Raw genomic sequence first — 15672 nt, 5'->3', positions numbered from 1 at the left:
TGTGCGATACTGCTGCTTTCTAAGAGTTTCCCAAGCAGAGCTTTACATTCCTTGCTATTTTTTTCACTCTGCATTTCACTGTGGCTCATCCAGCCCTCGGTGCTTCACTTCACCTCTGTGCAGTAAAGGTGTAATTCTCTTGGGGTATTGGAATATCTGGAGCAGATGGGGCTTGCATTGCTGTGCAGCAGGTTAAGGGAAGAGCTCCCTCTCCAGGTTGGTGTTGAAGACATTTAATAAATGATCTGAGATGCCAGCAGAGGATGAGAACCACAGCTTTCATTTCTTTTGGCTGCCAGGAATGTGCCTCTCAGGCAGTGTAAGGTGTCCAGCTCATGTCCCCTGCTGTGTCCTGTTATGTGACCCAGTGTGAGGTTTTTGCCTCAGCTCTGTCTGCAGCCTCCAGCAGCCCCCACTGTGAGCTCTGTGTGTGCCCTGACCCCAAAACCCCAGCCCTGACAGGAGGGCAGTGCTCCAGAGCTGGGGCACCAACAGGTGGATATACTAAATGTATATTCAATAATTACAACAGTATATACAGAACTTATGTGTGTGTGTGTATAAAATATATACCTAGGAATTTAAAATACATGTATACACACACACACATATAAACAGCTTTTTGTATAGATAATAATTACATACTTGTATTACATATCATTTATAATATTATTCTTAATTATACATGCACACAAAACAATTTTTATAGCTACCTAGAAACAAAAAAGGAGCCCAGTGTGTCCTCTCCCTGCTTCAGCTGTGCCTGGGTTGGTAAGTATGTGTGAATGACAGTGTGTGGGTAACATACACTTATAAATACTTTAAATATAAGTTAAATATATAATTATAGTTAGGCATACACGTGTGCATGCAGATATACACCTTACATTTATAAATATATTTATAAATTATGTATATAAAGCATGCACATGTGTATACAATATATAATCACATATTTTAGAAAACAAAGTATACAAATGTCTATACATAAACAGGTGTGTGAAATACATTTAGCTTATATCTTTGTAAATTGAGTATGTCTGAGTGCTACATCTGTACATGAATGTGTGCATATGAACACCTCACACATACATTTTATATATTACACCTATCCACTAGGCAGTTGTCTGAATAGCCAACATAAAGTTTGTTTCTCTATTCCCCAGAAACAGCTATCCTTTGTGTATGTGTGCACACATAAAGAACTATTACCGAGAAAATACACAGAATATGCACTATAACACACACACATACACAAATAATAGCTAAAACAATACACATTGTGTTTTGAGGGTGTCCCACAGCCCTGGGGCCCTGCCAGCACTGGCACCTCCTTGTTTCCATTTGCTGCTTTTTAACCCCACCTCCCTGCCCTGCCCCAGCACCACACGGCCACGGCTCTGACATAATAATAATTTATTGGTTGGAATGACATTTAGTAGCACAGTTGTCTTACCAGTGACAGAACGAATGCACACAGCCGATGGGATGCTCTCAGATACACAACCACCCGAGGAAACGCGTCGGACAGGTCCGTGGCTGGGGCTGGGCCCCCAGGGCACGCTGGAAATCTCATTTTGGGCTAAAACTCCAGCACCTGGTGTGCAGGTCGCAGCCCGCCCGCCCTAACTGCAGGAATTACAGTGCTCAACACCGCTGAAACGTCACTTCAAGCAGCTTTTTTTTTTTTTTTTTTGCCTTTTTTTTTTTTTTTTGGGGGGGGGGGGGGGCAGGAGAAGAAAAATCAACCAAAAAAAATTGGATTATTGGGGGAAAAAGTGCAACCACCAAGTCCGGAGAAGGGATGTGCCTGCTGGGAGTGAGCTGGGACAGGCTTTGATGGTGCCCAGCAGCAAACCTGCAGATAAAGCTCAACACCCCAGCTTCATCCCAGGCTCCCCAAATGGGGCAAAGCCCCCAGACCATGGAACAGGGATGACCCAGGGAGCCAAACACAGGCCTGGCCCCCAAAGCTCTGCTCCCCCAGCATCACCTCATGCGTTGGTGTCTCCCTGGCAGCCCCCTCCTCCCTGCCCTTTGTTAACAGGCTGATGATGCCCATTTCCTCTATTTCTAAATCCTATTTGCCCCTCTCTGGGTACAGCACCACCTCCAGCCCCCAGGGGGATAATTCATGTATCATTTACCCCAGCACCATGGCAGGCTCAGCTGCATTCCACAGCACCTTTCCTGTGTTTCCAGGCTGCCTCCCATCCCACAGGGATGTCACCCTTGGGGACTTGCAGCCCCCTGGAAAGGGCTGGCAGCCATCTGGAAGTGTGGGGATGCTCAGCTCCAGCACCAGGGACCTGAGCATGGGGAAGAGTCCCAGCTGCCCCTGGGATGTGCCACCAACAGTCTCTGCCATCCTGGTGAAGCGGGTGTGGGGTGATGGGGTGGCAGGGCCACCTATCCCACCCCACAGAGCAGCCACAGAGCTGAAATTCAAGTTGGATCAGGATCTTCTCCGACGTTCCACCGCCGCCCTTCCGACATGATCACGTGAATGATGAGGGGAAAGGGGAGTATTATTATTGTTATTATTATTACTGTTATTATGAATTATTTTTAGCATTTCAAATAAAACCACGTCGTGTTGTAAACAGAAGCTCACTCCTCAGGTCTGCCCAGCCAGTCCCAGCTAAGGTTTATGTTTGAAATGGGCTTCCACTGAAAGGAAAAAACAGAGAAAATAAAGTTAGAGCAAGGCAAGCACTGGAAGGTGGTGACAGTCTGGCACAAGCCCACCTTGACAGGAGTCCTTGCTGATGCTCCTTGGCTTTAGTTACCCCTATAACCATACAACAGCATGGACATCACACCAGAAGCAATGAAGAGGGAAGGATTTCATCCTCCTCCTCCTCCAGGGTGAGCCCCTCTCTGCCCAAACAGCCTTTGCATCCCCTGGGCAGTGAGGAGCTGCCTCACAGAGCAGGAGGGAGCAACGCCCTGACCCCCCGTCCCTCCAGCCACGCCACCCTCCAGCCCAGGGCACACTGCAGGGCACCCAGCCACGCCATCCTCCAGCCCAGGGACACACCTGCATATTCCTGAGGCAGCATTGGCCGGCTGATAACCTTCTGGAAGGTGTTGATCCACTCCAGCTGGTCGTCCTCTGTCTCGCAGGCGAAGAGGAATTTCCGATCCGGGGTGACGATGGTGATCCCGTGCTGCCAGTGGTTCCCCTGCGTGGATGGTGGGAGCCCTTCCAGCACCTTGTAGCTGTTCTCCTTGCTCCCAATAAAAACCTCCCCTCTAGCAAAGGCATCCTAGGAGACAGCAGAGCAGGGGTGAGGGTGAAGGGAGCTCTGCATGCCAGGCACCAGGACAGCTGCAGCCGCCACAAACCCATCAGCCAAACCCCAACAGCACCACCCACAGCCCTGCTGCTCACCCAGGGGCACCCACAATGCAGCACCAACACCAGGGAGCCAAGATCCAGATGCAGAATATCTTATGGAGAGGGCCTTTAAAGTCGTTTTGGTATTTACAGGGTTACTGCCCACCAGGCAGAGCCACCAAGCATTGACAGTGTTGTGCCCTCTTGGCTCTCCCACCAGCCTGCATTTTGCTGCAGATCATTACTGTAATTATTACTGCTATTACTTTAATTATTAGTAGTGGTAGTATTGCAGGCAATTTCCCCCAGGCAGCCCAGGCACCCTCATCTTACCAGGGGATCTTTGAAATACATGAGCCGTCGGTCATCCATGGTGAACCATCGCTTCTTGAACCCCTCTGTTTGCTGGGGAGTCAGAAAATGCCAGATCACACACAAACAGCACAGCTTCTCTGTAACCATGCATGGCCCAGGAGTGTCAAAGCACCTGGAGCAGCCTGATGGGCTGGGGGAGCTGGGAACAGATCACTTCTGGGCCACCACAGCCAGGGGCTGGGCCAGCTCTACCAGAAAGGGACACTGGGTTTATGATCTAGATTTGGAATTTTTTTAATGTTTGCTCCCAGGTGAGGAAAGTGCATTAAACACATATTCAGAGAGTTATGAATTTGCCTCTCTGGCAAAGGTTGGTTTGTCCCACCAGCAACCCCTTCTTGGGGCCATACAGAGCAAGACTCAAGTTTGGAGGGGCTGAAAAATGCTTCAGATCCTACCTTTGGCCCTGTTTTCTCCATGTATCCTTCCTTCAGGTAGTTTCTAGAAAGCTTTGGCACCAGCTGGAGCAAGCAAAGAGGACAGAGAAGAGCAGGGTCAGATGGAGGGGGTCACTGGGTGTACTGGGGGGTCACTGGAAGGAAACCCCACCCTGAGCTGCCCCAGCCCTGAGCCCACCCCATAGCTCTGCCCCAGAGCTCCAGCCCTGCTCCTCAACACAAAACGCCCTGGAGCAGCTGCCCAGGACAGCCAGCAGCCCCCAGGAGCATCTCCCACACTCCTCAGGGCGCAGGGACAGAGCCACCCTGCAGAACCACCACTGCACCCCTCCCAGATAATTGGCAGAAGGCAGGAAATGCAATTAGATTTCAAAATCTACAGCCGAGGAGGAGCAGGGAGTAATCAACAAGCACCAGCACAGTGATGCTACAGCCCAGGAGCAGCACACAGCCCTGGCTGGCAGCACATCACAGCAGCCTCTGGAATTGCATTAGCTCAGGATAACACAATTAGCAGCTCCAGCCCCCGGAAAACACAGGCATTTATAAACCAGGCATTTATAAACCAGGCATTTATAAACCATTTATAAATCAGGCTGCAATGACCTGCAGAGAGCTCAGGGCACTGACATCCTTCTGCCCTCACCTTCCCTGCCTTCCAGCCTTTGCTTTGGCTTTTTATTACAGCCACAGCCTTTGAGCCAGGTGCTCAGGGCCCCTGCAGAGGTGGCAGTGCTGGAGCTGCTCCCACAGCCCCTCTCATCCCTCCACAACCATTCCACCAGCAATTACAGAACACTCCAAAGGATGGAGCACTCCCCAAGCCTTCCAGCTTGTTAACAGGATGCTAAAAATGAGCAAGAATGGGAAAAAAATAGCCCCACCCAGCCAATGGTGCAGGAGCACTCACATCAGAGTCGCTGGCTCCAGGGAATGCCACTTGTAGGTAATGGAAGCGTGCTGCCCGGATGGCGTTGAACCAATCCACGATTTCCTGTGAATGAGGGGAAAAGCAGAGTGAGGAGGGCAGCCTGCACACAAAATAACCTGATCCTGCTGGGGTTTGTCTCTCCCATCACTCTGGCTCCAGTGACAGAGCTCAGTGTAGCAGGAATCCTAAAAAACACAGAACACAGCAAAGAGGTGAAGGATGTGGAACACCCAGCTGCTGCTCCAGATGTGCAGAGAGCTCTGCAGTTTCCAGTCAGCACCGAGGGAGGATTTAAACATCTCTGAAGTGGCAAAACCAGCCCCAAAAGAGCATTTGAAACATTGAGCTGACCCTATAAACACAGCTGGGCTGGTGCAACCTGCCCACCCAGCCCTGTCCCCTCCAGCAGGACACCTGGGCAGCACCTGCATCCCACCCAAATTCCAGCTACAAACTTCAATGTTTTGATAAAAGAGTGGCTTAACATCTCTTTATCTTTGTATCCCAGTCTATCAGCTGTGCCTGTGAGTCCTCTAGGGACAGCCACAGTGATGCTGAAGTCCAAGAAGCTCTGGCACTTCTCCTCGTCCTTGGCAAAAAAAAAATCTCTCTCCACTTTTTTAACAACTAAGAATTATTACAATAATAATTTTTAATTGTTAATTATTACAATTAATAATTTAAACAGTTATTACAAAATAATTGTTCTATAATTTCCTTATTTTTAAACTCATGTATTCATTTATCTCTGGTAAGACCCAACAGCTTGTGCTGTATGTCTCTGAAGGTTTTGCTGAGAAATGCCACATTAATTTGAAGTGTTCCACACTAAAAGGCAGCACTCAAACTGTGGTCTGAGACTGTGGGACAGGAAAGGTTTGCTGGAAGGGAATCAGGAGCTGCCCTGCCTGGGATCTGAGCACAGGGACAGGGATGCTGAGCTGCCTTGGTGTCATCAATGCATGTGAAGCCTCACACATCAGATCAGGGACATGCTCAATGAGCCAGACTTAATCCCAAAATAAACATTGCCCGACCCTCTCAGGTGAGGTCGCTGTAGTGTAGGAAAGACCACATCAAAGGAGATGTTTGCCTTCTCTAAGAGTTAAATTTTTTTATGCTTTAGAAATTATCTGGGTAAGGAGGAAAAGCTCACATGAAATTTAAAAATTTCAGTTTTAATGAGCTGAATGGAGGGTATCTCAAAAATGGTCTAATGTGGCAAATAGCCATTCCAAAAATTAAAAATCTTTGCTTTGGTTTGTTAAGCTACTTCAAGTTGAGAGAAAAAAAAAAATCCCAAAACATAATAGGACATAGACAAACAGTGTTTTGGAAAACTCTAACCTACGTGTCTGAGGTTTTACTCACTTATCACTTGCTCTCCTACCCTAAGCAGCTAAGGACACCCCAGATAGCATCACAGAGAGGATCACTGAGAATTCACTCCTGAAGTTCATGATGACCAAACCAGGCTGGAGCTAATGAACAATAAGCTGTGATGCTAAAATTCTGAAATCTTCTACAGCCACCAATTGGGTGGTTATACACATATTTATTTCTTTATTTACCTGTGGGTCTTCTCTGTGATCATGATGTGAGGTAGGGTTTCACCCTGCAGAAAAGCAGAAGCTGAAACCCTCACTGACTTCCAGCAGTGAATTGCCTTCTGGAACATTGATAATCCATTGACACAAAGAAGGTTTGACCAAATTCTTCCCTTTGAGGGTGGGGAGGCCCTGGCACAGGTTTTCCCAGAGCAGCTGAGGCTACCCCATCCCTGGCAATGTCCAAGGCCAGGTTGGACAGGGCTTGGAGCAACCTGGGATGGTGGAAGGTGTCACCCACAACAGGGTGAAATGAGATGAGCTTTAAGGTCCTTTCCAACCCAAACCATTCTGTGACTCTATGAAATGTAAGAAGGAGCCTAAATGAGGCTCCCCCACCTCAGAGCAGGGAGAGGCAGCACCTCTGGGGTCCAGGAGGACACTGGGGCTGCTGGGGGAGCACAAGGGGGAGCCAAGGGCAGCAGGAGAGCACAGGGGGGTCCCAGGGCAGCCTCTGGTCCCAGAGGGCAGCTGCTTACCCCAGCAGTTTACCCCAGGAGTTCACCTTCTTGCAGCCCTTGTGCAGCCAAGGAGACAGACCTAATTCGGGGAAGTTGGAAGGAATTGAGCACGGTCACGATCAGAATTCATCTGAGCACATCCTGGCCTGCGTGGGAGCAGAGGCAGCTCCTTCCAGCAGCCAAACCCAAACCCCAGAGCCCTGAGTGCAGCCCTCACAGCCTGGCTGGGCAAACCACCAAAGCCCAGCAAACCTCAGACTCTGACACAACAGTGGGAGATGCAACTTTGCCACTGAAGAGCTGCTGCTCATTAGTCTGGCTCAAATTGCAGCAGGAGGTACCTGAGAGCAGCTCCAGTGACATGGGCTGGGCTCAAGAAGCACCTGCTGACCAGCACCTGGCATGGAGGGGAAGTTTGGCAGGATCACCTCAGACCCATGGACCATCTCCTTCGCACCTCCCTTCAGAGACACCTGAACAAGGGGATTTACTTCAATACAAACATGAATATCTGCATTTTATGAAGCATGAGACGGGCAGAACCACAACAGTTCCCTGCTTCTCCTACATTCCAGTTTGCTCCCCTTTTGCAAGTCTTTGGGCTGAGTCCCCTCATCTTCCAATGCTCCATCCACACTTTCTCCATCTCTGGGCACCAAGGAGCCTGCCTTGAAAAATCCTCTACTCCAAGCTGCAAGAAATCTCCAATTCCTCCCATTTGCATCTGTCTACTTAGAACAGTTTGCCACTCTCTGTGTTTGGAAGAACAGGACAAACACTCAAAGCTGGCTGTGCATCTTGTAGCCCTTCCACCCTCCAAGAGATCCCAGTTTGGCTGGAGCCTGGTGTGCCACAGGCTGGCTCCCAAACCTCCTCATTACCTCCAGGGCCTCACCTTGCCATCTTCATGATAGACAAAGATGTTCCTTGTGCTATTGTCCTTCAAGTAAGTGATCTGCAGCCCGTGTGGGTTCCCAATTTTGGCAGGCTGGAAAGTGGCGTTTAGGTGCTCGATCTTCATAATTGCTTTGGGTTCTTTTGCCTGGAAAACACAGCTGGGTGAGCAAACACCTGAGAAGTGGCTTTCAAACCAAAAAACAGTTCACTTGGTCAGAAAAAAAGGCCTATTTGAGGGCATTAGCTAAAAGCACCTGAATGCCAGCCCACAAAACTCCCTGGTGATGAGAGATCTGAGAGTCTGCTTGGGTGTCAATGCCAGCCTGGAAAAATGCTCTGTCCTTCTGCAAAATCCAGCAGGGATACAAAGAGACAGCTAACTAACAGGCCAGGGTGCTTTGTGACCCTCCAGCACCCACAAATAGTTCATCCTTGCCCCAAAAGACGGAGGATTACCCCCTTTGCCAACAACAGACCCGGCTGGGAAGCTCCATGTCCATGTCCATGTCCCCCCCTGTCCCATCCTGTCAGCTGAGCCACTGGCTGCTGACTCTGCTTGACACTGGAATAGGAAACCAGGGAGCTTTCCCTCTGGATTGCATGCCATGCCATGCCATGCCATGCAAAGGAGGATTCAGATGGTGACACCTTCATCACAAGGTTGTCATCAATATGAAACCCACGTTCGTTGGATGATGCAGAGCCAGAGCTGAGAGAAACTCCTTTGCTGGTGGCTCGAGAAAAGCCCTATGGACTTCAAAGGGCTACAGAGCAGGAATGTGAGAATGGGCCTGGGGGACATCTCTCCATGACTGTGGTGGAGGAACAAGGGCAAACCCCCCTAAAGGGAGGGTGAGCTGAGCCTGGTGCTCCTGTCCTGGAGCAGCTGGGGATCAGTGCTCATGGAAACTGTAAAATAAACTGGTGCCTTGGGAAATACATGCTCCAGGATGCTGCAATCCCATCTGCAGACAGCAACCCCAGGCACTCACATCGTTTTTGTTGAAGTACTTCAGAGCACCTTCCCTCTCTGATAACACGAATTTTCGGCTCAAGAATTGCCCATTGTCGCGTCCTCTCTTCCACAGAAATCCTTCTCTGTACCCTGCAGCAGAAAGGAGTCACTGAGATCCAGCCATAAAGTGCTGTACTTGAAAAGAAAATTGGGATAAAGAAAAGAACTGAGCCTTCAGAACTCAGCAAACCAAGTGTGGGGCTGCTGTGATGAGGAACAGCCCTTCTCCTCCAGACCTGCCCTTGTCCCTCTGCCCTCATTCTCTGCCAGCAGCTTCTGCTTCAGACATCTCCACTCTGACACCAAGGAGAGGCTCCCTGTGCATTATTGCAGCTCAGTGCTGGGGTGAGCCAAACACAGGGTTGGTGAAGGGTGCTGCAGGTATTTCTGATTGCACCTGCTCCCCTCAACAACACAGAATTTTTAGCATTAAGGGATGGAGAATAAAATTACTCTGTGTGTCACCAAAGATGATCTCAAATCACTGCTAACCCTGGCAGGTGGGCACCATCATGGTTGTATATGAAGAGAGGGAGGCCCAGAGAGGTTTGCTGAGCTGCCCAGGACAAGGCTGTGAGCCAGGATCAAAGTCAGCCTGGAAACCCAGCTCTCCCTGCCCTCTCACATTGGACATTTCACCATTTTGATGTTCTCTCTCCAACTTGTGTAAAAACACAGAACCCAAATTCACTTCAAGGAAGAATTACAAAAACCCAACACAACCAAGTGTTATTCCATTCTGTGGCTCACAGGTTGCTGCTTCTCCCAGCCCAATCCCTCCAGCTGCTCTGACAAAGCCAGCTGCTGATTTCAGTGTACTTTGGTACTGATTTTCGCTTGCTTCTTTTCTTTTTCTTTTTTCTTCCCTCCAGGGCTGCATCCTCAGGAGCTGCTCCTCTGCTCTGCCCAAACCTGCACCCCTGTCAGCACCCATCAGTGCAAACCACCATGAGCAGCCCTTGCACCCAGCATGAACCCACACAGGCTCCCCGGGCAAGCTGTGTGTCAGCAAGATGAGTCCTCAAAGCCCTGATCCACAGGGCTGTGACAGCAGCCAGAGAAGGTGCTGAGAAACAAAACAGAACTGCAGAGGCACAACAGGGAACAGATCTCACAGTGGAGGGCATTGGAGACAGAAAATTGTCACTACAGGACACCAAAAAACACAAGCTCACACTGCTGTTCTCAAGGTGAAGGAAAAGGGAAGTTAATTTTCTGACTCTAATATTTAAAGTTTTCCAAGAGTGACAGTGGATTGGAGGGTGACAGTGCCACCTCTCCAATGACACTGGACAAACCAACAGTCCATCAACTTTCTCCTCTTCTATAAAGGAATGCAAAACAATGAGTGATTTACAGAAAGCGTGCGAGAAAGTTCACTACAAGAACGTCAACATCAGAAGGCTTAGAAAATCTTAAAAAAACAGGGTGACATAAAATAAACCCTATCTCCCTTGTCTGATGTGCTGCACTATCTCAGCAACAGCTTTGTATTTTAGAGGCACCTGGTGGGGAGACCCTGGCACAGGTTGCCCAGAGAAGCTGTGGCTGCTTCCCTGGAAGTGTCCAAGGCCAGGTTGGATGGGGCTTGGAACAACTTGGGATAGTGTAAGGTGCCCCTGCCAGGGTGAAATGAGATGATCTTTAAGGTCTCTCCCAACCCAAACCATTCTGTGGGGGCTGCTCTGATTAGGTGGAAGCTGAAGCCCAGCAACACCCACTGGCTGCTGTGTTGGAGCACACAGCACCGTGTCACCAACATGTTTGCTCCTCTCCTGAGGCACAGAACGAGGGCTGCAGCCTCCTGCCACCACCCCATGGATCACCAGCACCCAACCACGAGTGCAGAAAGCACTGCTGGGCAGGACTGATAAAGAAACACCACTAACATTGCTAACATTGCTATCACTGCTTCTGTCGCCTTTTCTGCATCACTTCTGCCACCTGCCAAGGAGCAAAATCAACCACTTTGTTCTGCAGGCTGCTCTGGCACCAACCTGTGACTCCTTCAAGAGCCCCACCAAGTGTCAGTCAGCCAGCAAATGGCACAGGACACAGGCACACAGCCCAGGTGGGCATTCCTCACCTGGTACGTGTCCTCCAAGGTAAACTGAGGAACTGCCACCTCCACACCCACCTCATCCCCACAGCTACAACTCTGGGCCAAGGAAAACAGGGCACCAGGCTGAAAAGAAGACAGTGCATGGTCCTGTGCCAGCTGAGGCGGGCTGGGGGCTGCAGCTCCCTCAGGCACACAAAGCTGGCAGCACCCCCTGGGTACTCCAGCGTACCAGCCCTGCCCTGCCTGAGGGGCTGCAGAGGAAGCCAGGCAGAGGATTTTGTATAAAGAACATTGCTGTAGCCACCATCTCTCCATCTGACTTCCACCAGCACTGGGCTCAAGTTCCCCATTTTAAAGAAGAGGGATATTGCTACTTCCCCACCTCAGGAGGCTCTTACAGAGCTGAGTTAATGATGGGGGTTTGGTCTCTGAGAATGTGGATTACAGGAAGCACCCAAAATTATTTGTTCAGTTTTACCCTTTGCTCTCAGAGAAGAAAAATCCCTCCTGCAAGGAGGACAACCAGATCCACTGGTTTGCAAAAACCAGCTTGCACGGAATTCTCCTTCTGTCATCCCAAGCAAGGCATTCAAAAGTGGGAATTAAAACCATGTCTGATATTTCGTTTCTTTGGCTCCTTATTCACAGTTTCACCTGAAAAGAGGCAACACAACTGCTTGTTTCCATGATGCTTCTAGGGCTGTGGTAACACCAGGTCTGATCCCAGGCTTTCAGAAGAAACCTGAATGTATCCAACACACACAAATGCAGCACTGTGTTGTTTCTTGCCTTCTTATCTCACTGCAAGACAAAGCATGGGGGGCTGAATAAAAGGAAAAAAAAAATGCACTTGTGCATGTAATCCAAGATAATCACATTTTCCTGGAGTTCAGGCAGGGCATCTCCTCCTACAGAAGGCATTTTCCTTCCTCTCAGCAGTTGAAGTGCATTGACCCCGATTCACAGCTTTGGAGAAGATTCAAATCCAGCTCCCTCCCCGTGCTGCTAAAATTGCAGGGTGTGCACGGCCACTCCTGTGAGTGCCAGAGCTCAGCACTCAGCCTCATTAGCACGGGGAGGTGTTAATTAGGGCAGGGCAGGGGACAGGCACTCACTGGCCACGTGGGCCCACCTTTCCTGAGAGGTTGAGGAGCTGCATCATTATCTGGAGCAGCTGAGTGTGGAGTCCCTGACACCACCCAGCACCCCGTGTCACAGCCTCCTTTTTGAACAGAGAGTCTGAAGGACATTCCTGTGAAATAAACCCTGCTGCCCACAGTGAGAGGGCTGGATGGAGAAGGTGGCAAATTCTGTATTTTCCTTACAGACTGGACTTTGAACAGGGTTGCAAAAACAGCTTGTTTAGCCATGCCAGTGTGGATGGTTTGACTGCTCTAGGCTGTAACATTTCTTCCTGCAGCACTCAGCCACCATCAAGGCAAGACATTTCAATCAATTCAACTTGCATACTCTGAGAATTTGCATTCCAATAAAAGTCATAAACCAAGGAATATGAAGTTTGCTCATGGAATGAAAACATCATTCTTTGCCCCAATCCTCCAGATGCAAGCAGGGTCCAGGTCCTCAAATCCCTCAGAGCTTGCACCCTGCTCCGCTGCACAGCACCAGCAGATTGCTCTTTTTGCCTGATTTTTTTGCCTGTTTGAGGAGCTCAGAAGTTCCCTGCAATAATCCATCTCTGGATAATGCATTTCCTGCAGGTCCCACAGTGAGCAGTGCAGGCACAGCCATGCTGGAGGTGCCTCAGCATCCCCATGGCAGGAGGCACCTGATGCTGAGATGGAAATCCTTCCCCTCCTGCACTGCCAGGCCAGGAGCCACCAGGAGCTGCTGCTGCCCCTGCACAGTTCAGTTCTTTGGAAATTACAGCCTCAGCAAGCAGAAAATGAGGTCAGTGATGCTCCAGCCCCCAGGAGCCCTGAGAGGTCAGTGCTTGGTGCACCTAAGGCAGGGTGGGTGATGGCTGAGAAGGGAATGATCTCCCTCGATCTCCCTCAAGACAACTTTTCCTCCCCATTTAGGACACCACATCCTCCTCACAGCTCATCCAGCCAGGCCAAAGAGCCCAGGAACCCCCAAGTGCAGCACCCTGACACCCACACCATTTCTTGTGCACACACCTGTTAGAGGGACAACATTCCCCAGCTCCCAATCAATCAGTCCTCTCCTAATGAGCACTTAGCATCCAAATTACCTTTCCAAAAGGCCATTTCACAGAGAAGGGTTTCATGTTGTCATCCAGAATGCCTCTGCTGCCTTCCAGGAGCTCATAAAACAATTATTGTCCCACTGCATTGTCACTTCAGCTATGGATGCAAGCAGCTGATGAGATTGATTGCTTCCACAATACCCAATTAACCCACTCACTCTGCCAACGATTGACTTAATCAAAGGCAATTAGTGCTTGAATGGCTACAGCAGACAGAAAGCCAGGATTTAGTGGATGATTCAGATAACGTTGTGTAGACATCTCCTTGGCTTTCTGAGGGAAAACATCCTCACCAAAGCTCAGCTCAGGGCTGGAAGGAGATGAAACCTCAGGTCGGTGGTGTGAGGTGGCACAGAAAGGGATTAGGAACAGACACTTCTCTTTACTGATAAAAGGAGAACTTGCAGTGGCTGATGTTCCTTTTTTCCTACTTTTTCTGCTCATGCAGGGCCCAGAGCACCAAGCAGTTGACCAGGCCTCAGTGACCAACAGGTCCTGAAATGGTAACTTGGATCTGAAGTCAGATCCAAACAGCCAACATCCAACAATGTAAAAAAAACCCACCCCAAAAGACTCATTTAGAGGCAGGACCACATCTCTGTGGAAAGGCAGGTGTCAGTGTCCTCAGGGACTTTCTCCTCCAGACAAATCACCCCAAACTGGCCCAGCAGAGACCAGACAAAGCCTCACCATGGGAAGGACAAGAACAACCCACGACACCTAAAGCAGAGCACAGAGATCATTTTAGATCATGTGAGGAACAACTCCAAGGCTGAAGCCAAGCACGGAAAACCAATTCTCCAGATGACTACAAGACGATATTATCACCTTGATTTTGCAATGTAAGGAGGAGCTCCCCAGCAGCTGGGCCCAGTGTGGAAAATGGAGCCAAATGCATCATCTCTGTGGAAGGATCATGGGGCTGAGCTCAATTACGCATTGTGGTCCTGAGGCTGACAGAAAGGACAGGTCTGTGCCCCCACACAGGCATGGGGCATTGAAATGCAAGGTCCATCCCCGGGTTTCCAGCCCCACTTAATCGTGAGCACACTTGCACTGGTGGCTCACAGCTGAAAATCCAAACTGCTCCTCAGCAAAGCCCCAGTAATAAAGCTGAAATCCATTAAGCCTGTGATGTTTGCCACTATTTAAATCAGATTAAAATTGTACATGACACCGCTAAGCCGAACAGTCAGAAAACACTCCTGTCAAGCCTGATGTTTCTCCATGTAATCCAGACCCCCCTTCTTTCAGCGGGCTGTCAGCTAAAAGGAGCCACAATAAGAGATCATGCACCTAATCCAGCTTCCTAAGCTGTTTTTAACTGGTCCCTTTAATCACATGTTAGATTCCCCACGGAGCAGCTCTCAGGTGACAAAGGCATCAGCACAGCCATTCATCCTCTGGGAGGGACCTCAGGTGGGATCACAGGGATCTCAGGTGGGGTCACAGGGATCTCAGGATCCCAGGTGGGATCACAGAGATCTCAGGTGGGATCACAGGGACCTCAGGTGGGATCACAGGGACCTCAGGTGGGATCACAGGGATCTCAGGATCCCAGGTGGGATCACCCTGCCCCTGGTGCCACTGAGTGCAGCAGGACCAGGACACACAGGAGCCTCTGCAGAGCTTGGGAAGCCATCAGAGCAATAAAAAAAGGGAAATCAGGGCAGCAGGGGGTGGCAGCCACTGGGCAAGCAACTGGAGGGTGAGGTGGTGCAAAGGACACTCATCAGAGAGAAATCTGCTTTTGTGGAGTGATATTGATCTCCCAGTGAGCGCTCACCTCCTCCGAAAACCCTGCGTGGGAACAAGTATGAGGAGAAAACACAAATTATGCAATTCTCAAGTCCTCACCTGACTACTGCAGGCATATCAGGTTTAATTCAGAAGACAGCCACATCCTCTCTTTTATCAGTTTATCTTATAATTGACCATCGATACAGTACAACTTCCGTGCTAACCTAATTATTGAGCAAGTGTTTACATATTAAAGATAAGGCCACAGCTGCCTGCTGCAAGCACAATTTGATTGTATCTGCTGGGAGATGTTACAACCCCCTGCTACAGAAAATGTCTTTACTGGAAGCCTTGCACTTACACTGCTGAGAATTGAATGTGCAATCTAATTTTACTTGGAAATCAAATGCTTCCTCTTCCAGTGGCATCCCTGCAACACCCACCTGGGATCCGCTGCTGCTGCTTGGAGAAAGAAAATCCTGTTCCAGGTAAATAACCTTCAGGTTCTGCTCTTTTGAAGCCAGTCTTTCATAATAGAAGGTGGGAGGCTCCCTGTGTGATGTTCAGCCCGTTTAGCAGCAGTGAGTGCACTCAAAGCCTGATACAGATGCAAAGC

General features: G+C 49.5%; 1 protein-coding gene across 1 annotated transcript in view; it reads right to left on the bottom strand.

Moving 5' to 3' along the window:
• Window positions 1-1401: 1401 nt before the first annotated feature.
• Window positions 1402-15672, bottom strand: part of ADAP1 (ArfGAP with dual PH domains 1) — a 50334-nt gene continuing 36063 nt past the window's right edge. Inside the window, exons 5-11 of the mRNA XM_063171812.1 lie at window positions 9002-9114; window positions 8008-8154; window positions 5024-5107; window positions 4114-4176; window positions 3674-3745; window positions 3041-3269; window positions 1402-2670 (exon numbers count right to left, since the gene is read on the bottom strand). Of these exons, the coding sequence (XP_063027882.1) occupies window positions 2642-2670; window positions 3041-3269; window positions 3674-3745; window positions 4114-4176; window positions 5024-5107; window positions 8008-8154; window positions 9002-9114 (737 nt within the window). The 3' untranslated portion in view covers window positions 1402-2641. The remainder of the gene's footprint in view (window positions 2671-3040; window positions 3270-3673; window positions 3746-4113; window positions 4177-5023; window positions 5108-8007; window positions 8155-9001; window positions 9115-15672) is intronic.

The sequence above is a fragment of the Melospiza melodia genome, chromosome 18 (assembly GCF_035770615.1).
Source record: "Melospiza melodia melodia isolate bMelMel2 chromosome 18, bMelMel2.pri, whole genome shotgun sequence".
Classification (NCBI taxonomy): domain Eukaryota; kingdom Metazoa; phylum Chordata; class Aves; order Passeriformes; family Passerellidae; genus Melospiza; species Melospiza melodia.
Note: the sequence above shows the minus strand (reverse complement) of the source record. Positions and strands in the feature narration are given on the sequence as shown.